The sequence below is a fragment of the Hesperophylax consimilis genome, chromosome 5, assembly GCF_061612785.1.
Source record: "Hesperophylax consimilis isolate HC1 chromosome 5, BYU_Hcon_1.0, whole genome shotgun sequence".
Classification (NCBI taxonomy): Eukaryota; Metazoa; Arthropoda; class Insecta; order Trichoptera; family Limnephilidae; genus Hesperophylax; species Hesperophylax consimilis.
In genome coordinates, this window is record NC_142840.1 from 10,254,340 (window position 1) to 10,271,364 (window position 17,025).

The window sequence follows — 17,025 nt, forward strand, 5'->3', positions numbered from 1 at the left end:
TTTTGGTTCCCCTTAACCTTATTTTGTCATTATCTGTAAAATAAATACCCTATCTAATCCTAGCAGTCCCGGTAATGTACTATTATTACGATGTCTAAATTTGGGTTTGCCTCGACTAGAAAGGATAACTATTTGTCAAAGCAAACATTACTAGCTTTTTCGAAGAATAGGTTTTCTGAAGGTAGGTTTCTACTTTGTAATGTCATAATAAAATTAATGAATCGAGAGAAAATACTTACACAATTTAATTTGACGCATAAACAAATTTAATAATCATAAACCAAATTCTTAACAATCCTTTTATGAATATTTTTTCACTTAACCATTTTTGGACACCGGGAAGATACAGCACGATCAAGTAAACCAAATAATTGGGTCGGACCATGTCAAGAGTTAGAATAACACAAGGGTATGGATAATACTAAGTATCAATGCGAAGCAAGGAGTATCTTCCAAGATCGAGTTGTGTGGCCGTCGTTATTTTCTGCCTACACTTGCGAGGAAAGTGCGTGTTGGTTAGTTAGTTATCTCCGACTATAGGCACAATCGCTGCTTGGTTTTATATATTGTATATATTCAATCATAGTAGGGTTTGCATTCCTGCAATCCCGCTGGATTTCAGCTATATAAGATCCCGCGGATTTGTGGGATTTTCATGTGCGGGATTTGCAGGATTACAAGATTTAAAAACTACCAAATTTACACCAAAAACGAGCTGTTTTCATTTGCTTGTGCTTATGAGTTGCAAATCGTGTGATGCGAGCACCAGAATGCCCAAAAGACAATGTTTTTCGCTTCGAGATCGTTTTCTACTCCTCGACTTTTGTGCACAAAATACTTACTACGTTACGTGTTCAATTTATCTTTAAAATATCACTAGTATCAAAGTGTAATTCGAAAATTCCTCTTGAATGACTTACCATGTCCTTCAAGAGACCAGTCAGTGGCTGAGTTGGCATCGCGTTTGGGTCCACCCAGGCGTAGTGTGTTTAATTCCTACGCTGGCTATGTCCTCTATCACAACACAAGCAACATTTTTCACTTACTATGGTCGTAATAGGAGATTTTTAAATATTTTCAGGTTATTCGTAACCCAGGAATGATTGACTTTCTTTTAAAATTATAAAAATATAATTATTTTACATAAATGCATGAAAGATAAATGATACGAAATAATAAAAAAAATTGGGATATTTCAATTTAGTATCCATTTATAAAAATCCCGCGGGATATTTAAATTCTATCCTGCAATCCCGCGGGATTTGAAAAAGATGCGAGAATGCAAATCCTAATACACAAGTGTTTTAATATTAACGCTCTGGTTTAATATTACATAACCATTCATCTTTGTTTGTGATTTAAGCTACTCGGTTGATGAAACAAAAATAGGGTAAGTATTACTTGTATCTAATGCTTATAAAATAAGTTTTATGAAAGATAATAACGAAACTTCATGATGTGTTATTTCGTAAGCAAATTGGTACAAATACCTGTTGAAAAATAACTTACATTATACCTCCGTTCATCCTCCAATTAAAACCGAGTGCAATGCGCCAGTTTTATGGTTTATTGTTAGTGCTTATTGTGAGGTCATTATACTTAATAAACGGCAAATTCGTTCATTGATAAAATGGAGTTCAAAGTACCTTTAATAAATACCTGCTAAGCTAATATTCTTACTAATTAAGTACCTCTTGTGTTGAAAAGTATTTCAGTTTAATTATGTGGTTAAACTGGCTAAAGGAAAGAATAAATAAAGCAAACATCTAAAGTTGATACTAATGAAATTCTTCAATTTAAATTACAGGGTTTTCCAATAAGAGGTGTTATTTTGATTAGCCCGCTATTTCGGTAGATATTACTTTTGAAGCTGTCATTTTTTGACATTTGACAAGTAAAAACTACGCCATTAATAAAAATTTAACGATACACGCTTCAACAATGCATTGAAATTATTAAAATTATTAAAATTCACTTGAGTGAATCAAATGCAAATCATCTTGAGTGATGAGGCCCATTTCCACCTCGGTGGCTTCGTCAACAAGCAAAATTGTCGCAGTTTTATTGTTAAAAAGCCTCTTTATCTTCAACGTGTGACTGTTTGGTGCAGTTTATGGTCCGGCGGAATCATTGGACCTTACTTTTTCGAAAATGAGGCTGGAGCAACAGTTACGGTGAATGGATTGCGTTATCGAGAGATGATTAATGATTTTTTATGGCCGGAATTGGATGGTATTGATCTGGACAACGTTTAATTTCAAAAAGACGGCGCTAAGTGCCACACAAGCAACGAAACCATTCATCTTTTACGATTAAATATCAAAATAAAATCTCTTATTGGAAAACCCTGTACTTGATCCAAATAACTATACTTGAGGCGTGTTCGTTTAACTACGCGGATCTTGGCTTTAATAGAGAGGTAAGAAAGTAACTTAGCACCATCATCGATAATGTATTCACTATAGGATGTGAAATTTTGTTGATTATTTTGTATTAATTAATTCTTTTAAAAATATCATATGTATAGTACATTTGCGGCACACGCGGAGAAAACTTACCGAAATAAAATAGGGTAATTTATTAAAAATCTGGTAAAAAAACGGGACTGCAGGCCTAATAAAGCATCAGTTAAAATAATAATAATAATATTTTTATTTACGAAAGTTTACACATTACAACTATACATACATATTATGGTGTACATTGATTTGTAGCTTTTATATTTAAGGTTATAAAATTAACAGAAAAATAGAAACATAATAATGTGAAGGTAAAAAGAAAATAAAAGTACAATTGAGGTTTCTCAAATACTTAAATAAAATGTTAAACTAGGACGGCGGAACACGTGTTCTAGATATATTCTGAATGACTAATATTTGATAAGGAAAATTGCATGCCATCACTTTAACAGGATCATTTTTCTCCGTGCATTCCTGGTTGGAAGATAATCTCAGTATCGCCTTAGTGATAGAACACACGGAGAAAAATGAGTGCGGCTTTTTCATCAAGACACTGTTAAAAATGTGACAGCATGATCATTTTACCTATAAAATATTAGTCATTCATAATATATCTAAACACGTGTTCAAGCAGGTACCCTTGTCCGAATAAATTTAATAAACGAGATGCGAAACTGTTATTACTTTGAAAAACACGTATTCCGACTTTCTCACAACATATCCGTGCTTTACTGATGGTTTGTTATGAATTTTTTCAAACTATTTGTCATCAGGCCTCCAGCAACATGTTTAACAAGAAAACAAATAATTTGCTTGAATTTTGATAAATTAAAAATATTTCATATCAATAAGTTTTCTCCGTGTGATGTGTGCACAAATCAGAAGATTGAAACGTCACTTAAAATGGCATTAGCCGTATTTGGTGATAAGATCTGAACAGTGAATTTCTTCCCCATCTTCCCTTTCCCAATCTCCTTTCCCTCCCCACTGCTTTCAGTCTCACAACACAACCAATTGAAGATGTCATAGTCGTACTGGCTCCAGACGGTTCGCAGCAGTTGGGATACTTGAACGGTACACATATCAGCAAAAAAAAATCGATTTGCTTTCTACGCAGCTGGGCACCATTTTATATATATATTTTTTTTCAAATATGGGTTTACGTAACAGCCCGGGTAAATCTGGTTTCCAAAAAGCTGGCTGATATATAGATCCCTGCAAATAAATGCTTACCTTCAGAGCTAGCAGACAGTAACTTCAATAGTGAACACTTGTTAATCATACAAAGACATAAGATACGTCAACCAGTTGATTTTGGTAGCCACCACTGGACAGGAGCCCCAAAACCCGTCACCCATGACCAAGTAAAATGACTATGCCATCTTTGGAGATGCTGTGTGGCGGGTATTTTTAGAAAAAGGAAGGACATGAAGTTCTGGGAACGAAAATAGTATGAGGATTAATAGTAAGGGAATCAAATGCCATCCATGCAAAATAAACTAACCGTCCCGATTTTTCATATCCATGCAAAATTAACTAACCGTCCCGATTTTCCGTATCCATGCAAAATAAGTTAACCGTCCCGATTTTTCGTATCCATGCAAAATTAACTAACCGTCCCGATTTTCCGTATCCATGCAAAATAAGTTAACCGTCCCGATTTTTCGTATCCATGCAAAATTAACTAACCGTCCCGATTTTCCGTATCCATGCAAAATAAACTAACCGTCCCGATTTTCCGTATCCATGCAAAATAAACTAACCGTCCCAATTTCCGTATCCATGCAAAATTAACTAACCGTCCCGATTTTTCTTATCCATGCAAAATGAACTAACCGTCCCGATTTTCCGTATCCATGCAAAATTAACTAACCGTCCCGATTGTCCGTATCCATGCAAAATTGAAAGCAATACACTTACTACATAAGTACAGTAATGTATAGAAATGAATTTTTAATTTTAGGACCCAACGTGCATCATTAATTACCTTATTTTTTGCATCCAATAATTTGCATTCAAGTAGGAATCTGGGATTATTCAAATGAATAGCGCACAGATTGAAAACTGACAGTCGAATCGGCCACAGTTTATCATAAATTAACGATAAGAATTATGAAGATTTTCTAAATTCCCGAGCTATGCAAGCCTCGGTGTCGAGACCGCGTGATTGATTGATTTTATTGCATTCAATATAAATATACCGCTACACTGACTACTTTTTTCGCCGCTCATCGAATTTGGATAGCCGTTAAAACTCTGGAAAAAACGTCTACGTCTGTAAAATTTTAATTTGGACTTTCAGCGCTGCCTAACTATTGAAACCCAATTAGGATTACATGTTATACAGCAATCGGATTTTATAAGGAAAGAGAAGTTTCAAGTTTCAAACTAGAATTTCGTCCAAAAAAGCATTGTCATTGTCGTGGAACCACACAAAATATGTGGTTTAAAACTAAGAAGGTAAGAATTTACTTACGAATCATATGATTTCAGATAATTTGGGTTTTGATTTATTAAATAATAGTAAATTAGAAACGATTCCGTGATAATACAATGAAAATTCAACACACCTTTAAAATGTGATAAAATTAAATAAAGTGATGAAAAAACTATTCTATAAACCTAACCTGATTAACCTACTTGACCTTATTCTTGTTTCATCACTTTTCATGACTTTATAGCACTTTTTAAAGTTGTGTTGAATTGTCGTTATCCGGTCACCGTTTTGTGTAAAATTTTATTTTATTTCAAATAAGGAAATGTAAAAATTGTGTACCATAATTTTTTTTATTCATATAAAACTATCTCGAGTCCCAACAGCTCCCAACCATCTGGAGCCATTGACTCTATGGAATCCCAAATGTGATGACTATTCAAATCTGGTCACCAAACACGGCCAAAACCATTTCAAGCAATGTTTAAATTCTGAATGGTGGTCTTACACCAGGGCGATACTGAGAGTATCTTCCACTCTGGAATATTTTTATATATTCTAAAAATCTTGATAGGTGCCATAATATTGAACAAATGTAAACAAGAACGTTATTTGCACTTTATTCTTCAAAAAATCTCTGCTCAACCATTAAAACGGCCACCATCTTGAACCGGAAACGGAACATTCAAACAAATTTACAGGCAGAAGAAATGCAGAACGTTCAATTTAAAACACGATAAGCCACGCTCAGTCTTTTTTTCGAGGGTTCTCATAATAATCAAATCCACAAAATAAATGTATTTTTTTAATTATTGCTTTGTAATTTTGGAAAGCCAGTCCGCGCAACGTAATGTTTAAAATGTAGATTTAATCTTTAAACCAAGGCCTTGGGAGAAAGCTTCATACTCTAATGATTTATATCTAAGTACGTAGGTACTAAAATATACACTACGCACCTTGAAAAGGCAACCTCCATAATGTGAGAGAAGATAACATAACTCACTGAATCCAACATTTCCCAGCGTTTTACAACATTAAATATAATATTACGTGCGTGCTCTCAGGAGCGTAACGTTTCCTATCTTACAACTTTCACAATTTTCTATTAAAAATAAACATTTTAAAAGTAGAAAATCATTTTTCAGGAAGAACCAATGCGGCTTAATCTTTTAAATATTGTTGTTGTATTTTTACCAATACCAATAGTCAAAACTTAACTTGCACAAGGTCGTATAATATTTGGAAACGGACCGCTAACAATAATACTTCTCACGTAGATGACGATAAGGTTTAAATTACCGCTCTACACCAGCCGTCTGTTTTGATTTATGCAAGAAAAAATATCACCAAATAGTGCGTTTTTTTTTATTTTGCAAGTTTCGGGCAAAAATATTTAAATGTTTTATGATGATTTTCTAAATAACTTAATTTTCCACATTATGCAATAAAACCATAACCGAAAATGGGTTCATACGTAGGAGAATTTTTATTGAAGTGAAACTTCTTTACGCGCGTTATGCAATTTCGAGGACCGGAGTAAAACCAACTCATGACCGTCATCAAAAACCGTGATCATTTCGCTATAGGAGCCTAGCCAATATTATATACCTACTTTCGGTCGCTCTCCAAACTCAGCTTCGCGGTCTAGAGGCAAAGCTTCCAATTGTCGTCGTGAAGAACCGAGGTACGATCCCCGCTTTATCTAATTTTTTTTTTCTTTTTGTGATTTTTTTAATAATAATTTTTTTTAAAGTGATAAAATGCTCTCGTGCTGCGACTTTTAGATATTTTGACTATATGATATTTTGGTCGAATACGTAATAACCGCGGTCTAGAGGCAGAGCGTTCGACACTCGTTATGCAGGACCCGGGTTCGAATCCCATATTTTTATAACTTTTATTATTTTTTATCAACGATTTGTTTTTTTACTTATAAACATGTCAATAGACAGAAAAAAAAGAGAGAATGAAATTAAAAGAGAGAGAGAAGAATACTAAAAGTTTCACGTCCGTCGTGCGTAGGCTTGCCACACACTGTATTTTGGTCTTTTAACAGGCTCATAAAAAGACTAATCAAAAATATGCTTTATCGTTTCAAAGGCAAAGATATTTTCTACTGCAGTATTTAATTAAAGTATCTGAAATATTTTAAAGCGACAAAATTATCAAACCAAAAACACGTGATTTTGCATTACTGCGTAGTGAGTTTATATATTATGATTGCATATTTCTTTCAGTTAACCTTAAAAATAAATAAATTTTGATTTTAATATATCCTGATCAGAAGAAAAAAAGCATAATCACCTTAAGGGAAAGCTAAAAGCCAAAAATGTGTATATTCTTGGTATACCTTATATCGTAAGTAATAGGCATTAAAATCGCTTGACAAACGGAGTCTAGAAACGATCGATTTCAAGCATAAAACTGGTTTATATTTATTTTGTAAATAATTTTATAAGTTTGTATTCTACTCGAGCGAAACGATAGAAAAATCTTCAATTTATCTAAAGCATATTTTTAGGTATCCATAATGTACACCAATTCGTTATAAAGATTAATCAAAATAGTGATTTGGCACTAAGCTTCGCCTTAAATTTAAGTTATAAAACAAATAATAACCTCAAATAAAAGAGACACATAAAATTAAACTCACGTACATTATCTGTAAATATTACATATATAATTTCTTTAATAATAAGTATGTACTTGTTGTTAAGGATACACGGAAAATATCCTTTTCCATTTTTAAGATAGTAAAATGTATTTTATGTATAGAGTTATGAAATTGTACACTATTGTAGCTACTTGTAAGCATAATATATGTAATTAAATAGTTAACGTAAAAAGAAAATCTGTAGAAGTTACACTACGCCACTACTAAGCCCATATTTGAAACAAGTAGGTACCAGAAAGTGAAATTAGAGCAATTACGGGAGCAGAGCAACTAAAGATCACCTGTCAGGTTATTATAATATTATAAACAATGCAAGGCAGTGAAGTTGGTTATATGGAGAGCCTACCGGAAATCCATTAATTTGATTAAAACCATAAAGGAAATGTTGCCGGACTGGTCCACGTAATATTTTGGCAAGGCTGCGCTGTTCAGTTTTCTCCGTTTAGCTGGCAATTGTAAAAAGTAATTCCATTTAATATATATTATTTCGGAGGCACATAATAATGAAAAAATAGATATAAATTCACCAGTTAGTGGGAGAGTAAACAAATGCGTCGGGTTGACTTCGAGGCGTTATGGTGGGTTCAATATTTTTCTGCACGGAGAAAATGAGCAGAGATTTTCAAATATTGTCAGGTTAGTCGTAACCCGGGAATGTCTCTCTTTAAAAAATAATAACAACTAAGAATCTCTTCAAATTATTCGCAATCCGGTTAAAAACGGGATTGTAGGCCCCTAACGAATTAATTGATAAGTTTCCTGTTAAACTTTTAGTGAAAGAGGAATGTACGAGTATTATCACGATGTCGGAACACGTATTCATAATAATCATAATATATTCGCATTTCTTTATTATATATTATCAATTTATTATATAGCAAATGCAGGTGCATTTTGTGTCTATGGTGTCTTCTATGTGGGTACCAAATAGTATGTTCGTCAAACGCGTTCAACTGTTGCTTAATAATATTTTAAGTTCATTTAAATAACTAGGTATAGTTTGTAAATACTTGCCACATTAAAATCAAAAATTATATGAAGTTTATCGTATCTGTTCTGTTAGAAAGGATTGTATTTCGTTTTCCCGAACGCCACACCAGATCAAACAAATAATTTAGTATATATTTCATATTGTAAGTTAGAATATGCCAACGTATCTTCAAAACATACAATACCTTACGAGATATATATGGACATATTCAAAACCACTGTTCTTTGAAAACATGTATAGATAAAAAAATAAAAATAAGTTTAAAAAAATATATACGATTATATAATCTAATCTAATTCGAATACGTATCTCATACGTGTTCTTAAAGACATTTTGTACTATTCAAACTCTCTAAATATTCCTGGCACTAATAAGAACAAACTGTGATATTTTCAGCAATATTGGTCCAGTTGTATTGAAATCTATAGGGCACAAAAAATAAACTTTTAACATTTTTTTGTGGTCTTACACTGGAGAATCGTCCACTCCGGAACGTGCCTTAAATGTACTATATATATATATATATATTTCTTAATGAGTTAATAGTTAAATAACAAAAATTAATTAAATAAAATTTACTTGCGCACTCCGGAATTTGAACCCGTAACCTCCGGCTTGCTGGTCGACCATGACCATGGATGCCGTCAGATAGATATTTCGATATTATATTTAGATTTTATATACGTATAGAATGAAGATTGTGTGTATTTCAAAAGACCAACAATTCAAAAAGAAAGCTAATAGCCTTGTATAAAATCATGAATTTAGACGAATTAGTGCACTGAAAAGCGAAGCCCATTATATTACAACTTACAACACATCTAATTAAAAATTTACGTTTACAAAGTCCGTTAAGTAGTATAATCCGTTACAACATCTTGCGCGTCTTTTATAATTGATAACGAGTGATACAATTTCGTAAGATAATTACCTGAATAATTCATAGATACTACACGAATTATAATGAAAAGAAGTAGGTGCATTGTATTGCAGTGAGGATGGTTGTAAGTACGCAGATCGAGTACATGTTTGTATGGTAAAACCATGTGTATGACCGTGTTGTGATCGTTGTGTTAATCTAAGGCTGATGTAAGCTTACCTATAATAATAATAATAACATGGCATTTATATAGCGCAGTTTAGTGTTATTTCACTTCAAGAGCGCTTAACTACTCGTATAACAAACTTTTAAAAAAATCGTATCAATATTAGTGGTTCTTAAAATTATTCCTACAGTGTGCCTTACCCAATTCAGATCTAATATTATAACACTAAATACACTGTTTATACAAAGTGATAACAAAACATAGAATAAAAATAACAGCAGGACAGGAAAAAACACGAATATTAAAACTAAAACATAATATAAAACAGGAGGCAGTTTGAGCTCAGAAATGAGAATTTTCTGAGCAGACACTTTAAAAAGCTACAATAAGGAGACAACCGAAACCAAACAATTACCGAAAGTTTTAGAATATGGCTTATTATAAAATATTGAAAAGAAGTTAAAACTTATAAATGGTAAGATTTTTAAAATAATTTTGTTTTTAAAGCCCGCTTAAATTCAGCCAAATTCTGGAGATTAGTAAGAGCTGAAGTCTATTCCAGATGAGCGGGCCTGTTACACTAAAAGAGCGATCATAGTAACCGGCTCGATTTGACCTAAAAAGTAGATCTGCCAACCTTAGCACTATACCTATGCACCACGGGATGCCCGAGGAAGACATGACACGATCAAGTTAAACAAATTAACAGAGAAAAATGAATTTACTGATTTATTCAAATCCTGTTAAAATGTGATTTATTTATTAGGCGAAAATATTAGAATTTTTAAGAACTCGTGTTCCAACATCGCCATAAAACATTCGTGTTATACTGATAGTTTATTAAGAAATCTGACGAATTCATTCGTTAAAGGCCTGCACATCCGTTTTTAACAGGAATACGAAAATATGAAGAGATTTTTAGAATACAGTGTGTGGCAAGCCTACGCACGACGGAAGTGAAACTTTTAGTATTCTTTTCTCTCTCTTTTTTTCTGTCTATTTACATATTTATAAGTAGCATGTGATAAAAAAATTAAAAGTTATAAAAATATGGGATTCGAACCCGGGTCCTGCATAACGAGTGTCGAACGCTCTGCCTCTAGACCGCGAGGAGAGGTATCTCGCGCAACGAGAACCGCGTATACAACGTGTACTCCTCAATTGACTTGTCCGGCTGTGTTTTTTACTAAAAAAACTTGTCACGCACGTCTGCGAGGGTAATTAGTCGCGTTATCGGCCTTGATTAGTAATTTTAATGATTCAAAATAAAAATAATTAGTCAAAATACCGAGCGACTCTACCGGTTCGATTTATAAGCTATATTTCGACCAAAATATCATATAGTCAAAATATCTAAAAGTCGCAGCACGAGAGCATTTTATCACTTTTCCTCGTATTAAAAAAATCACAAAAAGAAAAAAATATATATTTAAAGCGGAGATCGAACCTCGGTTCTTCATGACGACAGTCGGGAGCTCTGCCTCTATACCGCGAAGCTGAGTTTGTAGAGTGACCTAAACTAGGTATATAATATTAGTTAGGCTCCTATAGCGAAATGATCACGGTTTTGAGTCGGTTTTACTCCGGTCCTCTAAATTGCATGACGCGCGTAAAGAAGTTTCACTTCAATAAATTAGGAATATTTTATATCAGAAATTTTCTCCGTGCAATTGAGTCGGGTTATGTCGAGAGTCAGAATAACAGAAGAGGATGTATGCATGTTAATGAAGCAAGGAGTGTGGCCACTCAACCTGATCTGCGGAGAAACGTGGGCGATGATTAGTTAGTCAGTTAGAAGTAGGTGTGATGAATATAGAGGAGTCAAGAGTCAAGATAGAAGTTTTTGCTCGATTATCTCGCCGGAACACTATTCTTTCTGTTTCCTGCGAATGAATGAATTATAATTTTTAGATGACTGTATCACCTACAAAAAGTTTATGAATTGTATCACTATCATAGAGTTACAATTAAAGGGCGCTACTGCATACTAAAATCTCATCGAAACTTGTCCTACTGTTAGAACGCGATAAGCGGTGGATGTAGACCGGGATCGGTAGTTTTAGTTAGAACGTTAGGAGAGTTTAAGGTCAGTTGGAGGTTTAAAAGCGGAACCAATTTTTCGCTTCACGTATCATCCAAATATAATACACCAATGGTCACTATTAATTCTATAGGAAATGAGGTTAGAGCCACGCGGGCAATCGTATGAAAATTTCTAAATGTACGAAAGACAAAAATCAAAATATTTTTCAATCATTTTTCAAGGGTAGAATTTTATCTGGATACTTAAATTACTCGTATACTTACTGAAATTACTCTTATATATATAGCTTTTTAAATTTTGCCATGAATTAAAAATCATTTAAATAGATTGTTCTTTATCACAAATAGAACGCCGTTCGTTAAACCTAAAACTGAAGAAGAAAATAATACAAATAAACTTAAGCGAAACATGAAGTAGAACAAGACAGAAAAAAATAAAAAGGTAGCGGTCTCAACTGGGAATAGATCCCAGGATATCTGTCTTACCGGCTCAACGCCTCAACACTCGGCCATTAACAATATTATCTTTCAACTAATTTTTCCAGTCAACAACCAAAAATATAGTAGAATTAGTGGAAAGATAATATTGTTAATTCTTAATATGTTTGAATGCGAAATATAATATCTACAAAAATTACATAAAATAATTAGGTCCCAATGGCTGAATGGTTAGAGTCGTTGTCCCGGTAAGATATAGATCCTGGGTTCGATTCACAGTTGAGACCGTTACCTTTTTGTTATTTTTCTATTTTGTTATAGTTTCGTTTATATTTATTAGTCTTATCTTCTTCTTCGATGTTAAAAACCTTGCCTGGCGGTTAAGGTTTTCTGTTTTAGGGTAGGGAAAAAATTGTTTTAAAAACACCTCATGTTGCACTTTCTAACTCCATGTAAAAAAGAATCGTGCGCGGCTAACCACTTAGTCGAAACCTACTTAGTCCTGCCCTGTGTTTTATGTACCTAGAATTTCAAAATTTACACCATGAACTGTAATGATCAAAGTATGGTATTTGTTTTAGATTGTTCGAGAATTATTTATTTTCATAAGCAACTCTATCCAGAGAAAACCTTCCCAGGCCACCTTCCACGCCTTGGGGGATTTGAGCTATGTACAAAATACCCATACCCACTGTAGTGGGTTGGTGTGCGTGACGAATACAATACCCACACCAATATTCAATATTTATGTTTTCACTGTTATTTATTAGCCACCAAATAAACTTCCTTGCTAATTTTTATAATCAATATATTTGCCCGTGTTTAGGCATAGTAAAATTATTTTTAATTTTTTTTTTTAAATTGGTAATAAAATTATAAAATTAATAATTTAAATTTTCTTGTTTTTTCTATATTTTTTTTTGTATTGTTTTTCCAAACCTGGCTTTTACGTGGTTTTTAAAAACAGAATATAGAAATCTATCGAAAATTAACAAAAAAATATTAAAGCATGAAACAGTAAACTGATTAACTGAATATAAAAAAAATAATAGTAAAACATGTAACAGTAACATAAAAACAATACTACATATAAGACAAATTACTAAAACTTCATTACCAACGCTACTCTAATTTGTAGGATTCCATAGAGTTCTGGTATAGATTACGCTTAGTTCTATAAATGGAGTCAATAAATATATCAATAGAACCCCCAAACTTGTTGCCCAGATCATGCATACTATTTGTTAGTGAGTGTGTCTGACAGTTGGTTGTGTATGTATTTCTGAATAATGTTATATTTTGTTTTGTATTCCTTGCCGGCACATGGAATCTAATAGTGGAAATGATGGCAGGACTGTCAATTATTTTTTTAATTACTCTGCGTAACACAACCAGGTCTGAAATAATTCTCCTGTTTCACAGTGTTATTAGATGAGATTGATTCGTCAAACCGACATAATTAATGGAATTAATTAGAATACTGAGCTTAAAATGTACGTACCTAAGAAATTTGTGATGGACGCTTTCTATATTGTTAGAGTGAACTTTATACAAAGGGGAACAATTGAATTATATTCCACTTAACTTCTGACTAATGAAATACAGAGAGTTTTCACACAATCTAAGGACTTAAAATCAATTAAAGTTGCAAAGGAAGTCAAGCATCTTGAAAGCTGTATTAGTATAAATGCGTAACAACACAATAATCCTATAATTATTATATTATTTTGCGGTAGCTTAGTGTCTACAAATGCTCATTTTAAGAAAAAAAATATTAAATATTCCTTTTTCTTTAAGGAAATCATCGTATAATTTATTGACAAAAACGTATAACGTCACTTCAATCGTCAAGAACAAAAATAAAAATAAAATATAAAGATAGTGATAAAAATAAATGTAAAAGTTCTTTTTATTTACTAATTAATATATTCATGTTAGGGTGGCAATTTTTTAATTGTTTATTTATTTTATTTAATTCAAAGTATTTATTCAAATCTACTAATTCTACTTTAACATAACTTGGATACAATTTTTTAATTATAATTTTAATTTATTCATTTTAAGCCAAAGTAATCATAGAACTACTCATTTACAACTTTTTTACAAGGATTCTTAATTTTAAGGGTTTGAGTACCGCCGCCCCGGGAACCATTTTTTGGATAACTTACACCTCTGCCATAGGTCACCCCAAGTTGGCCCTACGTTTGGTGACTTAGCGGGGTTGCCCGGGTTCATCGTGTGAAGTGTGTTGAGGGAGTCTAGTTTAGGGCGTCCCTTTGAACCCTCCAACTGGTCTCTCGACTCATCGCCTTGTGCCCCAGCGGGAGAGATATATTCATACGTCATTCACTCCTGGATAGACTGATAGAATTTTCAGATTTTCCTTCTTCTCCTTCCTTTCCTTAAAAAAGACCCCCCCGCACAACATCCCCAAAGATGGCTCCTGTGTGTGGGGTTAATGTAAAAAAAGTTTACTGTTCATGTAAAGTCGACCCAAAATACTCCACAAACATTTTAATTCGTATTAGCTCAAAAAATAACAGTTTTTGAATCCTCCGATAAAGTTTCCAAAATGGACTTTAGTAATTTTCTAATTTAGGGGCGATATATTTCTTCATCGGGAATTGAACGCGAATGCTACGGCTCGAAGTCAAACTCCTGACCCCTTTGCAACGAAGACGTTAAAAATTCTTACTCTTTTTTTTTCTTAATACAAAATACTATTTTTAGTTAAAAATGTCTTGAACTCATATTCTACTGTGGTATACCAAATATCGCATGTTCACAGACAAAACCTTCTATATTTGGGCACCAAACATAAAACTTGAACTTCTATAAATTATGGCCTTCCATAAATAGGTACTAGGCTTAGCTAAGTATTTTTTTCATAGATAAAAACAACAATTAAAGCAACATATTAACATTTGACAAGTTAATCACTTCGGTACAGTGTAAAACGTGCGCTTAAAAATTGAATGTTATTAAAAAAAAAGTCGGTGGTACAATGTAAGCTACAGTAGTGTACATACGTCCCGTCATTCCGTCCAGGGCTGTGTGTGGTAATATGTATTAAAGCCGTGAGCAAGTTACTATCATAATGTAATGGAGTGTGGAGGGGATAGATAAGGGGGGAGGGGGGGGGTAGCGGCGCCGCTGGGAAGTGGTAAAGGGATCCACATCCACGATTGAGCCAGAGTCGAAACTCTCCGTGGGGACAACAGACGCTTATCCATTCGACACTGAAACAGCTGTGCGCAAAACCGAAAAAGAAACAAACTTTACCATATCCACCTAAGTCACATCAGTTTTGCGGCGTAAACAGTAATCATTTTTATCAAACAACGAAACTACTTCTTCCGTAATCTTTAAGTTTTATTTTGTAATTTTTGAGTGCTTTATTATTGTATTTTTGTATTTAAGTTAATCATCGTACTTATATTTTTTATTTCGTAACTAGTTAATAATACAAGTGATCATCGTTTATAAGTTGTATTATTACTAAACCGCATAGACTTCGACTGTGTTTACGTACCAAAAGTGCATTTAAAAATTACACATTTAAGCAAGGACTCTTTAATAATCATAAATACATAAAGTAACATAATTAAGGACTCTCGTGAAATAATTGTGATAAGATTGTTTATAACTAAACGGTGCGGTTTAACGATCGCCAGTGGACCTAACGAACATTGCAAATTGAAGATTTATAAAGTATATAACAGTGATCAGGTCGGTGTGACGTCATAGCCGCATCTCGCGCTCGGGAGAACCTCCCGGTGACGTGGTCAGCTGAGTCTTCAGACCATCAAACTGAATTCTAAGTTAGCCAGTGAACCAAGCCTGCGTCCTGCCGTGCCATCGAGGATAGTTCTGCCAGTTGTGGTTGTGGCACAGTTCACGGTCAGGTACGAGTCGGGGCTCGTGTGACGTCACCAAGCAGTACCGGCAGGATGGATCTGCTGTGCACGGAGACGGTGTCGGGGGCGGGCACGCCGTCATCACCCTCTCCGCCCAGGGGCAGCCGGGAGCGCCCAACGCGCCGCGCCCTGGAAGACCCCGCCCTGCTCAAGGACCGGGTACTGCAGAACCTGCTCAAGGCGGAGGAGCGCCTGGGTTCCATTACCTCCTACTTCGGAACCCTCCAGACCGAGATCACCCCCCACATGAGAAAGATCGTCGCTGACTGGATGCTGGAAGTAAGTACTATTCTTCGTTACCTGTAGTTTGTTTGTAACCTGTTGTTTCAACAGCAACTCGCTCAGCTATGTACCTGCTCCGTGTTGCTAACACCGAAGGTATTGACCTTACGGAAAGTTCCGACATTTCGATCCTATCAACAGTTATTGAAACACCGAACTATAATAAACGCGAGAATCATCATCTTTTGTCGAATAGATTGAATAATAATATGAACATCCTCGTAGTCAATTATAGAACCGCCTCTTCAGTCTGAAAACTTTCTGCCACCTCAAGCAGTAAATATGCCGGCACCGCGTGGTGTCAGAACTTCTAGGTTATCTTAAGGAGTGTGAGGTAGGTATATCTGATAGCGTTCCGTAAGTATTCGTATCGCAAATCGCAATTCTGATTAAAATGTGAATATTTTATTCGTTTGATCACTTTGAACGGGTATACTTGTCGACGGATTATGATGACGTCTGCATCTCGTTGTAGAAAAGTGCAAAGTCGATAAACTCAAACTTTTCTCTACAGCTGTTGCCCCTAGGCAGCCCCAATGTATTTATGGTTTCCGCATATTCGTCAGTCCAATAAAGCGCACCGCGCATCTTCCTATTGAAGCGACCGGGTAAATTGGATTGCAGTATGAGTTCAGTGTATCACTTTCCACCGCTTTACATCAGCCCGGCGTGGAGAGGAGGATTGTGTGTAAATCTGACAAGTTGGTTTTCAAAATCTCTTATCAATCCTAAGCACTTGTA

General features: G+C 34.4%; 2 protein-coding genes across 2 annotated transcripts in view; one reads left to right on the forward strand and one right to left on the reverse strand.

Moving 5' to 3' along the window:
- The window catches only part of LOC149423502 (fatty acid hydroxylase domain-containing protein 2-like), a 589,487-nt gene that overhangs the window by 409,285 nt on the left and 163,177 nt on the right, over window positions 1–17,025 (reverse strand). The gene's annotated exons all lie outside the window — the stretch shown is intronic.
- Window positions 15,292–17,025, forward strand: part of LOC149423506 (G1/S-specific cyclin-D2-like) — a 60,015-nt gene continuing 58,281 nt past the window's right edge. Inside the window, exon 1 of the mRNA XM_089631986.1 lies at window positions 15,292–16,281. Coding sequence (XP_089488112.1) covers window positions 16,036–16,281 — 246 coding nt within the window. The 5' untranslated portion in view covers window positions 15,292–16,035. The remainder of the gene's footprint in view (window positions 16,282–17,025) is intronic.